This window comes from Macrobrachium nipponense, chromosome 45 (genome assembly GCF_015104395.2).
Source record: "Macrobrachium nipponense isolate FS-2020 chromosome 45, ASM1510439v2, whole genome shotgun sequence".
In the NCBI taxonomy this organism is placed as follows: Eukaryota; Metazoa; Arthropoda; class Malacostraca; order Decapoda; family Palaemonidae; genus Macrobrachium; species Macrobrachium nipponense.
In genome coordinates, this window is record NC_061105.1 from 6,438,934 (window position 1) to 6,452,634 (window position 13,701).

General features: G+C 34.7%; 1 protein-coding gene across 5 annotated transcripts in view; it reads left to right on the top strand.

Annotated features, from left to right (window-relative positions):
- The window catches only part of LOC135214322 (dual specificity mitogen-activated protein kinase kinase 7-like), an 83,444-nt gene that overhangs the window by 39,816 nt on the left and 29,927 nt on the right, over positions 1 to 13,701 (top strand). For 3 of the 5 annotated variants that reach the window (XM_064248513.1, XM_064248512.1, XM_064248515.1), the window contains exon 10: positions 7,951 to 8,055. The exons of 1 other annotated variant lie outside the window; for it this stretch is intronic. In XM_064248513.1, coding sequence (XP_064104583.1) covers positions 7,951 to 8,055 — 105 coding nt within the window. Of the gene's footprint in view, positions 1 to 5,711; positions 8,056 to 13,701 lie in introns of all 5 variants that reach the window. One more of the 5 variants, XR_010314323.1, reaches the window with a different exon arrangement.

The window sequence follows — 13,701 nt, forward strand, 5'->3', positions numbered from 1 at the left end:
CAACAATTTGATCCTTATGTACTTAGTTAAATCTGCAGTCATATTTTTATAATTAAATTTAGTAGTGTAAATTATCGTCAGTTTTAGTAGTTTATTATTCTATAAATTTTGTGATAAAAGTATGTGAGATTCTTTACTGGCTGCTTTACTACTTATGTATGTGGATGAAGGTCTAGCATAACCTTAACTGACTTGAAAGGTTTTGTTCTGAAAGAATTCCACTTTGCAGGATATTTCTTATGCTTCATGTCATATACTTGTGGGCTAACCTATTCTCTCTAATCACAAGTGGAATTTCTTTCCTGCTAACAAATTTTGTGATAACTAATAGAAGTTTTACTAATAACTCCACTTACTTTGTCCTTTGAGTATGGTAGGATCTCACCACCTGTTGAGTTATAATGTGCTGTCATTAACATTTTATGTTTACATCTAACAGTTTTACAAGAAGTTAACTGAGCCGATTTATATCTTGGGTTAAAGTCTTTCAAGTCTAACTCTCAAGTATCATCATTTCTTTTCTATTGTGGGTGAGAGCTTAACTTTCTATCCTTGCCTCATGTAAAATGTTAATATTCGAAGATTACAGAAAAAATTCTCAAGTGACACCCTGATATTTATTTTTTCTGCTTGTAAAAAATCTAAATATTGTAATAGAATGGTCCATGTGTTTCCATAGGCAAACCTGTGACATAAATATTGACGGTGACACAAGCAGTGGTGCTATTTTCAATGTTTTACATATGTTAACAAATATTTGCTGTCATTTATTGAATGATAATTTATTAAGGGCTAGTGTAATGTATTTAATAGTAGGGAATTTATCCAGCTTGCACAAGATAGATATGGGTAACTTGTAAAAACTTACAGCTGGTCTGAAACAAAGACTGTATTATTTATATTTCAGTAATAGTAATTTATAGATTTTATTTCAGCAGTAGTACTTTGTATTAACCTCAGAACATTAACTTAACCTTTATGTTTGAATGAAGTCACGTAAGTTGGTCTAATTTCATGGACTTACATATAATGAAACTTGATAGACTTGACATAAACATCTATTGTTTGAGTGAGGGATTGTGCATATGATAACTTGCAAATTGGTAGTATCACTTCATTTAAGACTGGAATCCAGAAACTTAAGCTCTCACTGGATGCACTGGGTTTTGAGCCTCACACTGAAAAAAAACTTATAAGAATATTTGAGAGTATCGGATGTTAGAAAGGGGCTATGGTTTCTTTCACAACTTATGCTTAGGTTTTGTCTTCAATTGGTAATTTTCTGTGGAACAATTTCTCTGCTATATCTGCAGCAAATATGAATGGCCAGTCACCAGTTTTTATTTTATTTATTAATTTTTTTCTTGCAGAATGGGAGATGATTTTAGGGAAGCTTATAAGAAATTTTTCATAAGTCTTCCATCAGTGGTTTAGCCTGTTTAAATTCTGAAATAAATTACTGGAAGGTTTTGCTTGATTTATTGACGTTTCTTGCCTTTTGATACAACATTTAAGTCAAAATTTTATTTTTTTATATGGCATTTTAAGAAATATAATTTACTCCTGGGAAAAATTTTTACATTTTTTTATAGTTGTGGCTGTTCATGATTGCTGCTTCACAGTGCAACTTCCTCCCCCCCAAAAATGAGAAAAAATTAACTATGAATTGTGGAATCTCAAATTGTACCTTCGTTGGATGGAGAGTTATTTAAATTATGCTTGATTTTAGTTCCATCCATTAAAGGTTTCGCATTTTCCGCCATGAATTTGGTACAGTTTGACATTCCACGAAACCGCAGTTGTACTAACACTTCGGGATGGTCGAGTTTGAGGTGGTGCTTGAGAAAGTGGAAGTTTTATCAAAGATCTTTTTATTTTTTTTCATGTAAATGGCAATGGTTTTGACTGCCCTTTTTGTATTTTATCTTTATTCTACGTAACCTTTCCACTCTTTTGAGTAAAGTTAGCTTGTATATTTTTGCGGTTTAATGTATGTTGTGTTGGTTCCTAATTTTTTTTTTATTCACAACTCAAATGATCAAGTAATAAAAAGCTAGGTATGGCAGTTTCCTTTTTAGCAACAATTTGAGTGGATGACAGTGTATAAGGTTTACTTTAGGTTTCCTTAAGTGAAAGTCCTTTTGGGAGGTTGTATGTGGACACAGTTAGGTCTCGAGGTTTATAGATGAGTAGTGCATGTTGTGTTCATTCTTGTTTTTATTCATCACTACGGAATAGCAAATATTGTCACTGATTGTGGGGTTAAATTAAGCTTGTACCTGCAGTGGTCAGATTTTGTTTGCTGCAATAACAGCCTAAATATCGCATCCAAATCCCCTTTGTTACGTGAGCTTAATGATTTAAGGTGCCTTATGAATACGGACAACAATTAATAATCTTTATGCCTAGAATTTCTGTACTGGCTTACCTGTCACCATTAAGTTGCTGCTTCTCTCTCAGAAGCACAGAACCCAGGTTTCCTATAGCACTGGCACCTCTGAATAATTGCTTATATTTGGACAAGGTTATAGACCCACATAAGTCCTCTTTGTATGCTGTCAACTGTCCCATTAACTGAGCGGACGCAAGCTTGATACTGTTTTGCACTTTGCTTGTCGTGGTTGAGCCGTGCATGCAGAGGGCTTATGACTGCCCATGATGGGTGAAACGTTAGAACCTTGTATTAACATAGCATTAAAAACTAACCCTTGTTTTGTGCACTAATGGCAACAAAAAGTGAATTGTGGAAAAGTAACCATAACTAACATTCAAATATAACTTCAGTTTGTAGTTTATATTGTCACATACTTTGCCTGAGTCAATATTTTTATTTTGCAGTAATAAGTCATTTATATTGAGTTATTTTAATCAGTTTTAGTTACATTGCCACCATTATGTTTTGAAGTAATCGCCATTATAATTGTAAATGCTCGTATATTTTAGTTATTTTAATTTAAATTTAGTGTTTCAGTAACCAGATGACAATCATCATGTTTTGTGTTGTACTTTAACGCCGTAATGTGTTGAAGTATTGTAGAAAAGTAAGCATAATACCAAGAGAGAAAAAAAATAAAAAACAAGGTTCTAACTGAGCACATGGTTTTACGCTTTAGTTGAGCATACGCATTCTGGGGCCTTACTGGGAGCTGTTTATGGAGTTGCCAACGCTTGACCCAGATGTCGTTCCATCATATTGATATCCCTTCTGATTCTCAGATAGATGTGCTTCCTTGAGACCTGCTTAACTAAATCTAATTACGTAAACTGCTGTGATTTATTTGCATTTAATGTGAGGTATTTCATAAGTTTTTTCATGAATATTAGTTAAGGAGGTCTGAAGGTTTTAGGTTTCACTCAGACTTGGGTTTGTATGTACAGCCTGAAGTGTTTCGAAAGTTAACATAAGGTTACTGTTTTTATTTGAATTGGTTTTGTGTCAGTAAGATGTAGATTCCATACTCATTAAGAAATATACGTACAGTTTCCTGTATAGTGATATTGTTGTTGAACCAAAATATGCCCATGGATGGTTTCTTGTTCGCTCAAGTCTATGGTGTAATAGTAGTTGAAGTAGAGAGTTTTATTTCTTAAGCAAGATAATTGAATGTGAAAAGCTGTTCATTATGTGTTAATTGTACTTTGAGTCAACAGTTCTTTTGTTAAGAATTCTGTGAAATGCTCAGTTTTGTGCTCACTCCAATTATTTTGCTGGTAGAGTGAATTGTTTTCATTTTTGTTTTATTTTAAGCAAAGATTGAATTTAGTAGATGAGCATTCTTTGCATATAGTACTAGAGTAAATTTCTTGATTAGCCAGCATTGTCACTCTCTGTGGTTCTACATAAAATCAGGGAATGTCAAACTTAGAATCCTCTACAGGTTGCCCCTTTTGATTTACATTTTCTCTGAGAGATATAAGTAGAACTTATTAAAAAAATGTTTTGTTATAGGATTATGAGTAGAACTTATGAAAAAATTAACAGTACCGTATAGAATTTTTTGTTGTTGTGTCCATGACATTAATATTGTTATTAGACAAGTTATCTGACATAACCAGGTAAAATAGAGAAGTCTTACAGTTTTGGCTAGTGAGGAAAGAATTAACTCTCTGGGCATTTAGTTAATGAGTTTTAGTAAACGATAAATGAATTTTAATTCACTGGGGTATCACTGCTTTTATTTAGAATCATGATTAGTTAGTCCCCGGTTATAGGTGATCCAGGTTTATGGCGCCTGTCTAGCAATGACAATAACTGAATCTTTGGTGCCGATCCCTGCTTATCGGCGCCAATAACCGGAGATCAGCGCTGTCATCGCCAGTTTTCAGTCATAGGCAATTTTGATTAGCTTCACAGGTCCAAGTCAAGTTACATTTCCACACACTCAGGGCTGGACCGAAAGGATTTTGTTCTTAAATGATGGATAATAATTAGAGCAGGGTAAAGGAGCTGGAAAGCTAAGTAGGAGGATCTGTTAGGGAGCAAATATAAGAGTTGTAGACAGAAAGTAGGATAGTTAGCTTTGTTGTAATCTTCTTTTAATGAGTCTACTAATACAAGAAAAAAAATTCTATTCTTAGTAAGATAGATTACTTTTGTCAAAATTGATTTTACAATTTATGCAACCCATTCAACTTCTTGATGTTAAAAGAATGTCCCGCCAATTACAAGTAACTTTCTGAATATGAACTGGGGACAAATGAAATAGTGAGTCTGTCATATTCATTTTATATTGATGTTTAGAGGATTTTTTTTTTTATGTAAAAGATTCATTTAAAAGAAAGTTAAGGTTTTGTAGTTACCACAGATGAAACAAAGCCAACTATTGCTTTAAGTTGTCATATTTTGTTTTGCATGTTTTTTTAATTCTCTTGTCATCCTAAATATGTTCAAAAGTTCCTTTGCTTTTACCCTTCCTTTGTACCATAGCACTCTTTGCCTTTAGTATATGTCACACCTTTGTATGTTAAGTTACCCAAGGTAGTTCTTTTTTTCTTTGCTGTAAAGTTATTATTACTTTTCAAATTTGTCTTTTGTTTAGTTGCTGTTCACTATTCTTGCACACTGGCTTATTATGCAAGTGTTTTGACTTAGAATGTAGTGTCCCTGTTTAAGTGCCATGAAAAATTTGAACTTACTGTAATTTATTTGGGAACCTTTTACTGCTACAAGAGAACTGGATTTAAATATAAGAATAATAAAGTTTTGTGCTATAGTATTTGCTAATAAGAAAATTTGTGCTTACCTGATTATTAAAATTTGCTAGTTGCACAGGGTACACTTTGACAAAACCAATTGGATGAATTGTAGAGTATTGGGTTCTTGCCCCAATCTTCCCTTTCCTTGGTCTTTCTCTGACTGTACTTCACCACAAAGCTTGATCTCTTTTGCATAACTCCATTCACTGTTTCCACACCCTTTTGTATGTGTATGCTTTGTTGATCCGGTGAGTGTTCCTTTTATTTTATTATTTATTTATTTTTTTTATTCCTTGTATGTTTGATAACTAGATATACAGTTTTCATCACTTTAATCATTGACGGCCACGCACTTCAGAATATTTATGGTACTAGCACGAGTATTGGGGAATTCTCTTGGAAGTGTTATGTATTGTATGTGTCGGTGAGGTAGTGTGATGGTAGTACATTTTTTTACTGCTCTTTTATTCTCCCTAATATACATCTTTTTTTCATCTTTTCATCGTTGCTCTCAGACTATCATTCTGGAAGAAATTCTTCAAGGTAAAAGCAATCAAGAATGTTAGTGTTTTAAGACCCATGTATTTTTAAATGTCCATTTTATAGCCTTGCGCCGTGGCGCTCTGTACGTCTCACCATGCTGTCTTATGAGCCTGATTTATCATTATTAGCTGTTGGTAGTCACTCAGGCGAGTAAACTGCTAAACTTGACAAAGGCCTTGCAGTGATTAATAGGGTTCTCTTTGGAATTTTGCTTTACCAGTATAAAGTACAGTAGGCTGTACCCATTTTGTGAGTTAGAACTAAGAATATTCCAAGCTTTTGGTAACATGATAAAAAAAGTCTGTAGTTTTGTTAAACTGTAAACATACAGTATGCAGTACTGTATTGACATTTTTCATGGCACTTTCAATAAACTTTATGTTGCATCTTTTGAAGGTTGAATAGTGTGCAGTAGTGTAAGGTGCTCTAGTTTTGTATAATTTAGCGCCAAGCTCTAGTATTACCTTCTGAGAACAGTAGTGTGAATGCCTCTCTTTGTTTACCGTAACAGGAAACCAGTCACAAAGTCATGTGGTGTGGGTCTCATTTCGATTCGTGAAAAAATCCTGCCTTGTGGAAAGACCCTAAATTGACAGTGTTGGCGTGCAGGGTGAAGAGAATGTAATGTTTTCTAACTTGTGTTTTTTCTAGTCAGGAGTCTTTATCTTCTTGCTATTTTGTCTCCTCTGAATAGGTTTAGTTTTTCTTTATTTAAGTATTTAAACATTTTTTTTGTTCCCCAAGGCATTATTGTTGTTGTCGTTGTGGTACTGCGCGTCCTATAGAAGACAGGGCCTCTGGCTTAATGATCTGCTTTGCTTTGTAACTAATGTATTCATTTGCTTTTCCCTTATTTTCCTCTTATTACTTTTTACAAGGCATGTCAGTTGAATGGCCGGCAGCAGCGAGAGAAAATCAAAACTTAATGTCTGTGATTATGTGAAGATTTGTGACGTGTAAAAGTCTCTGCAAGTAAAATTATACAAGTTTGTGCATAAAAGTATTGAGAGAGAAGAATTGTGGGTAGTCGTCAGATTAGTTTACCGAGTCTACCTATAGGGAATTATTTTCTTTTAGTAATTGTAAATGCTTATATATGGGTTTTGGAGAAATGTCAGTGGCCATCAAAAATGTCCCATAGATACTCAGTAAATGCATTGTTGATTCAGTTTTCATATAAACTTCTTTCCAAATGATGCAGTTAATGAGTGCCCATTTTCACTCATTTTTCCTTCCTCATTGTTTCAAAATGTGGTCAAGCCAGGTCTGCACAGTGAGCATAGTCTAGGTATTTAGGCAAAAATACTGTGTATATGTATTTTTATGTCATACCATAATTAGAACATAACTTTTCCTTTCTCCAAATTTCCTCAATTTTACCCTCTGTGCGGATGACTTACGATGTGGTTAGGTTGAATTTTAGACAGAAATGAAATGGGTAGCCTGATAGAATTCATGCAAATAGGTTGTGTCCATATCAGAGAAAAATGTTAGTATTACAATTGTGTATCTGATAGTGTAGTGTGTCCAAAGAAGTGTGTGTATCAGAAAAGATGATACCCTTTTATATATATATATATTTTTTTTTATTGATTAGCATATTATTTTACAGTCATCTCTCCATCGCTTTATGTCTGTCTGTCTGTGCATTATGACAACAGGACAGAGTTTTTACCAGAAAGTGAATTAATTTTGGCTTAGTGTCATAGTTATGTGGATGTGCCCCTCCGCATCACCACCACCTTTCTCCTGCACCACCTCCAACTGTGTGCTCCATACATTAGGCCAGGATAACCATGCTTGTGGCTGGAAAGGGACATAATCTCACCCTCGAAGGAAAACAATCCCTGGTGCATTCATTTGGCATTAGAGGAACCCAGAGCTACTCTTCTAATTGGTAGCATGATTGTCCTTTGATTAGTCTGTATTTGGTTATAGGGACATGCAAATGTACCAAATTTATTTACTACTGTGCATTTGCCACAAAGACACCCTCCCCCTTTTTGAGAAAATAATGATCCCAGGGTATTCCTTTTTTCAACTAGGGAAATGGTAATGTTGCATGCATTTGCAAAATTGATTAGGTAGTTCAATCATGTGGCCACCATCATAGTTGTCTGTCCTCCGGGGGAGGGGGTTTACCTCTTGTCTGTGTGACCCCCCCAGTGGGTGTGTGCTTGTCATGTTGCATGTGGTGGTGTCATGTTCTAGGTTCAACCCCGAGCCGTGGGCCCCTCGTGGCCGCTTTGCTCAGCCTGCCCATTCACACCACTCCCGATCACACTCCACTGACCTCTCATCCCGCGGCTTACCCAGGTACGTACCCTCCTTACTTCTTGCATGGAACACCTCAAGTCCTTTTGTACATCCTTCACCACAGCCTCTGTATGATATGGTATTGTGCATTTTTTACCCTTTTATAATGTTCAATTATTTATCAAACTGTTTACTCGTGGTTTCTTTGTTAGGGAAGAATTATTTGAGTTATTTAAATACATTTTTTGCCTTCAGGGCAGGACACCAAATGAGTTCAAATAATTTTGAAAACGCTTCATGACCCAAAGAAAAATTGGAAGTTTTAACATGAAACTGTTCCAAATTCAGAAATGAGGTATTAGTTGATGGAAGCAAAGATTCCCATGAAAAAAGTCCTTACTGGTTTTTATTTTGATACGCAGACTAAATTATTGTTCTGTATGTAAAATACTGCACAGAATTGACATTTTGGGAGTTAGATTCCTAGATCTGAATAGTCGAGATTTGCCGGGGTCTTTATTGCCACTGCTGTATCAGGCATTTGATGTTTAGATTTTATTTCATAAAGAGGAAATCGATGTGTAGCTCCCTATTTTTCTTAGTCATTTATTTATGTCAACCTGAAAACTAACTTAACTGTAACTTAGTTTTTCTCATGTAGTCTTTATCTCCAGATTGGAGTCAAAAGTAATTCCTTTCTTTGGAAAAATAATAATCTATTGTGCTAATCAAAGTTTTTAGTATTATGATGTTCTTAATTGTGAGAACATGCAGTATGCATAAATTTGTGTCATGCTCATTGGAAATTTTGCAGTCTCATATCTGCAGATTTGTAATTGGTTGTTGAGTCTGTGTTGATGGCAAGCCCTCGAAGTGTTGATTTATTTTCACTTGATATTTTGAGCAGAAACCACGAGCAAGCAGAGACGATTATTGCTGTAGCAGAGGTAATTGATTTTGGATAAGGCTGCTTGCCATGATAATAAGCTTTGATGATAGAGCACAAGAAAATGTGAAAGCGAATTAGTGCATTGGGTAAGAATTTATTTTCTCTGACCAGGTAACTTGAAGTGTTAACCTTAGTTTTTAATATTGACGAGCAAAGGAAATATAACAAGATGGCGTGTTCTAGTCATTGTTTTTTTTTTTTTTGTAGAAAGAATAAGCAGTTACGAATTCATATAATTGCCTTGAATGGGGTTCTACAGTAGACTACCATGTTGACAAATGGTGTCTTCTATGTACTGCATATTTTGTTATTGTTCATAGACTTTATCCTGTGAAGATCATTATTCAAGTACATTATTTCATTTCTTCATTACAAACTATAAATCATAGTCTTTTGCCTTGCAATGGGTCTCCAGCCACATTAACTTAATAAATCTTGAAGACAAGAACTTCAATTCATATGCCTAGACCACTCTCCTCCATCCCTTTAAGCATCAGTTATCCACCATGCAAAGAGCAAGAGGTTATACCAAGTATTTGTTTATCTTGAAAAGGCTCTTGAGAGAGTAATGAGACAAAAAATTATATGGGCAGCTGAAAGGCAGAAAATGTTGGGCAAATGTTGTGGTGAAGAAGAGGGATGTACAGAGTGTAAGGAACTTTCTGTTTTTATTTTTCCACATTGATATTTGTCCTTTGATGATCTCTGACATAATGGAGCATGACCTGTTCCTACCTCTGTCACTATGGACCTTTAGGTTTTCATTTGTTGTAGATTTTATAGCAAAGACTCTTCAAATTTGTGATTCAACTGTAGATCCTCTCTCTTTATCATTACTATACTTTCATTGTCCTACGAGGGTAGCCTTCTCTCAGGTGAACAACTATCAGAGCCTACCTTCAATGAATCCAGGTCTTCAGGCTTTCCCCTTCTCACCACTCCCTTCATATAGATGCATGAATATCGCTGTTGAAAAGAATACTACGTATTTCTATTTGTTTTGTCACTAGTTGTTCTGTGCTTACCTGGATGTTTTGCAGGAAGAACTCTCTCACCTCAAGTTAGGCTAATAAGCTTCGTGCTCCTTTCAACCTCGTTGACCTTTGAACTTCAATATGGAGTTCTAAGAACACACAAGATTTTATCAGCATGGTGTGAACTGCAAGTCTGAGATGTGGGTGATTCATCCTCATCTTTTTGGTTGTTTTTCCCTCATGGATTGCTTTCGTATCTCATATAGTATTTGGAAGTCAGTACTACTACCTATATGCAACCCATTGCATTGGAAAGACTCCAATTCTCCCTTAGATGATACAGCATTTGCTCCACTGTACGAGGACCAAGAAGTTTGCCCTTACTGCCTTTTCTTTTCTTTGTCCTCCCTTTTGAATAGTAATTCAGTCTGTCTTTAATGGGTTTGTGCAAGATTTTTAAGTTTTAATGGCTGGAGGAACGTTACTGGGAAAAGGCTACTTATGATAAAAGATTTTATATGAAAAACGTGTTCCTTAAAAAAATCCATTTTGAATCAAGTAAATTGGAGCGGTGAAATCTGTGATTGAGCAGTAAAAATGCTGAATGAAAATTTTAAGTTTGTGAAACTAATAAAAGGAAGCATCATGAAGCTTTGGCTTTTCAGAACCAGATTTCCCAGTCCTTAAACAAAAACGGCATCTATGAGAAAGGAATATATTAGGGTTTCATTTGTGTGAAATTGGTCAGAAAAATAAATGGTTACCATCAAATCTAAAGGAAGAATATAATTTGTACAGATTTTTAAAGTGCAGCATCAGTAAATCATGAGATGTCAGTACAGCATGTCTTGTAGGCAAAATTATGATGAAATTTCTTATGAGTGATTACAGAAGTTATACCATACACCTGATTTTACAGTTTGTGCTTTATTTATAAGGAGAGAAAACAGCCAAGTTTTAGATTGCCAGTGTGATGAGTAACTCCAAAGTCTTGCAGAATTCTTGATTAGTTTTGAAAGTTTTGTTCTTGTGCCCCATTTTAAAAATACTGAAATTGGCGTGAACTGGAATGTAATTTACATTTAACAAGAACAGGATTGTCTTCAAGTTTTGTAATGAAAGTATCTTTTTACTGAGTTTTAACCCCTGTCCTTACACAAACAGAACTTGTGGTGGGGAAGGTCTGTTAAGATTTCCATTGATACAAAGAATTTATACTTGTATTTTGGATAAGCATTTCTCTCTCTCTCTCTCTCTCTCTCTCTCTCTCTCTCTCTCTCTCTCTCTCTCTCTCTCTCTCTCTCTCTCTCTCTCTCAACCATGAAATTTTCAGTGCTCATTTGGCTTCGTAGGTTTGCAATCTCTTGGAACGGTTCGGATATACACTCTCTCTTCTCGTTTTGTATACTGCATATAATTGTCATTTGTGGGAACATTTAACTCTTCCAGAAAAAAAGAAAAACGTATAAAAGACTTTTGAGTTACTCAGCACAGCACCAGTAATGCTGTAAAAGATGCATAATTTTTTATTTTTATTTATTTATTTATTTTTTTTTAGTAAACAAAACCTATCTCTTTGAGTCTGCAACACCCTTGCACTACATAGCTGTTTTTTTTTTTCAATTGCCCTGGTTTTTCCAAGCCAAGTTGAACAGTACATTGCTCAATACTGAGAGAGTTACGACGTTTTACTCTGAAATGATGGTTGGAACCCATTTTATTGTTTAAAGACATATTTGTAAGACAACTCGTTTGTTTATGTTGGTTTCATTATCTATCTTGAAGGATATTTTTGTTCTCAGGATTTCTTCATATCGAGCAAGGTAGTTGTAGTTGATGTCATTACAGTGTGAAAGACCACTGCAGAATTATTAAGAGTATCATGAAACTTTAGTTTTTTTTGTATACTGTATTTGTTTGAAGCATAGCATGCCTTTTATTTCCCATGATTGTGATAGATACATATGGTTTGCCAAGTATTTTATAGTGTTTTATTATACAAATTACTGTTGCTATTATTGTTTTATCAGGTGTTCTTTCGATGTTTTTATTAATGTTTTTACTTTCTGTTTTTGTTATATAGAAAGAGAATCTTGTACCCCTATATTGTAAGATCTCACATTTCAAAAAACTCTGAAGATGACTCTTCAGTTCATTTTTTTTGCATAATTTTTTTTGTGAATTATTGTTTAGCATTAGCAGTAAATCAAATTGCTATACTACTGCTAATGTCAGGGTGATGGCCAGGTTTAACAATCATACAACCAGTGTCATGGTTTTGGATGTGTAATTTACCAGGAAGTCAGGCATAGCATTCAGTTAAGGGGATAATCATGTGAAAGTAGGTTATAGCCATGTCATCACTGTACCATATTGAATGAGCATCCTCTTGATGTGGTAATGTTACATGAATGGCATATAATGTGTGTGTAACACTGTCATTGGTATATGTAAGTAGGAGTATTTATTCATTCATAGTCATTCTTTTTTTCCTATGGTTACTTAACTTTACTATTACATAAAAGCCTTTTAGATATTTAGGTAACATGTTAAGAGTAGAAGTCATGTAAGTTTAATGAAACAAGAACATTTATTGTTAGAACTAGAGTAAGAAAATTGTTTATGAGGATGGTAAATGGTAGTACTCAATCTGAAAAGGCAGAAACAGTTACCCCAACTTTTATGAAAATATACAAACTGAGCATTTACTATTGGAAGTAATGAAAGATTGAAAGGTAGGTTCATGAAATATTCTTATATTCTGTCAATTTGATATTGGGGCATTCCAGTCATAGTGCCCTGGTTAAAAGAGCTGTTATATTTGCCCAAACTAGTGCTCTGGGAAAGTGCTTTAAGGTCAACTTGTGAGCATAGGTTAAGGACGAAGTACCTTGTACCTTTATGGTAACGTCTTTGGTATTGGATTAGCATGTTCTCTGCAAGGAAACCTTGTTTGCAGTTTTCTTGAACTCTTTCCATCGCTTTTTTGTTCAAGTCTTTCCACTGACCACATTGTGCCACTCCTACTGTGTGTAGAAGTTTGATAACACTACCGCCTGTTGGCCGACTGTGGAACATGCTGTTTTTTTATGCTATTTCTTTTTTTATGTATCTACATAGGGTTTGTTCCTGTTTTAGACAGGAAACTCTCCACATATGATATTCACCACCACTTGCTGTTTTCTTATTATCTAGAGGTTTTAAGTTTTGCAGAGAAACTTTAATTTTATAATTTTTTCAAGGTATCTCTTAAAGCCGGGAGTGTTTAGAAATGGTAGATGCTTTTTTTTTTAATCTCACTGTGTGGAACGTTCCATTTGATGATGATTTGGTGGTATTGAATAAAAGCCATGGATAAATTAACCATTTATCAGTGCTTCAAAGACATATATTGGAACTGTAGTGATGAAGGTTTGATCATAGTTATATTGCCCTATAAGAAATAGTTAGACCTATTTTGGTTGAAGATTACCCTTTTGTAATTTCCATTGCCTCATGCAAAATGATTCTCATTTAGTATTGTTTAATGAGTTGGGCCTGTAGGGAGGAAACCTCCATAGATGCTAAGGAACTTGATCATCATCTATTTAGGATTTTGATAATTGGTCCAGTAGTGAAGTTTTATTATTTAGTTTTCCTGAAATTCTGTAATTTGACAAGGGAGACTGGCAGTAGCCTCTTCTGTAGTATTATTCACAGGTAGTTGTAATTTTGTTTAGCTGTCACTGTTACAGCTATAACAGTGCCGAATAGCTTTCCAACATTCTTCAGTTCAATTCTGCA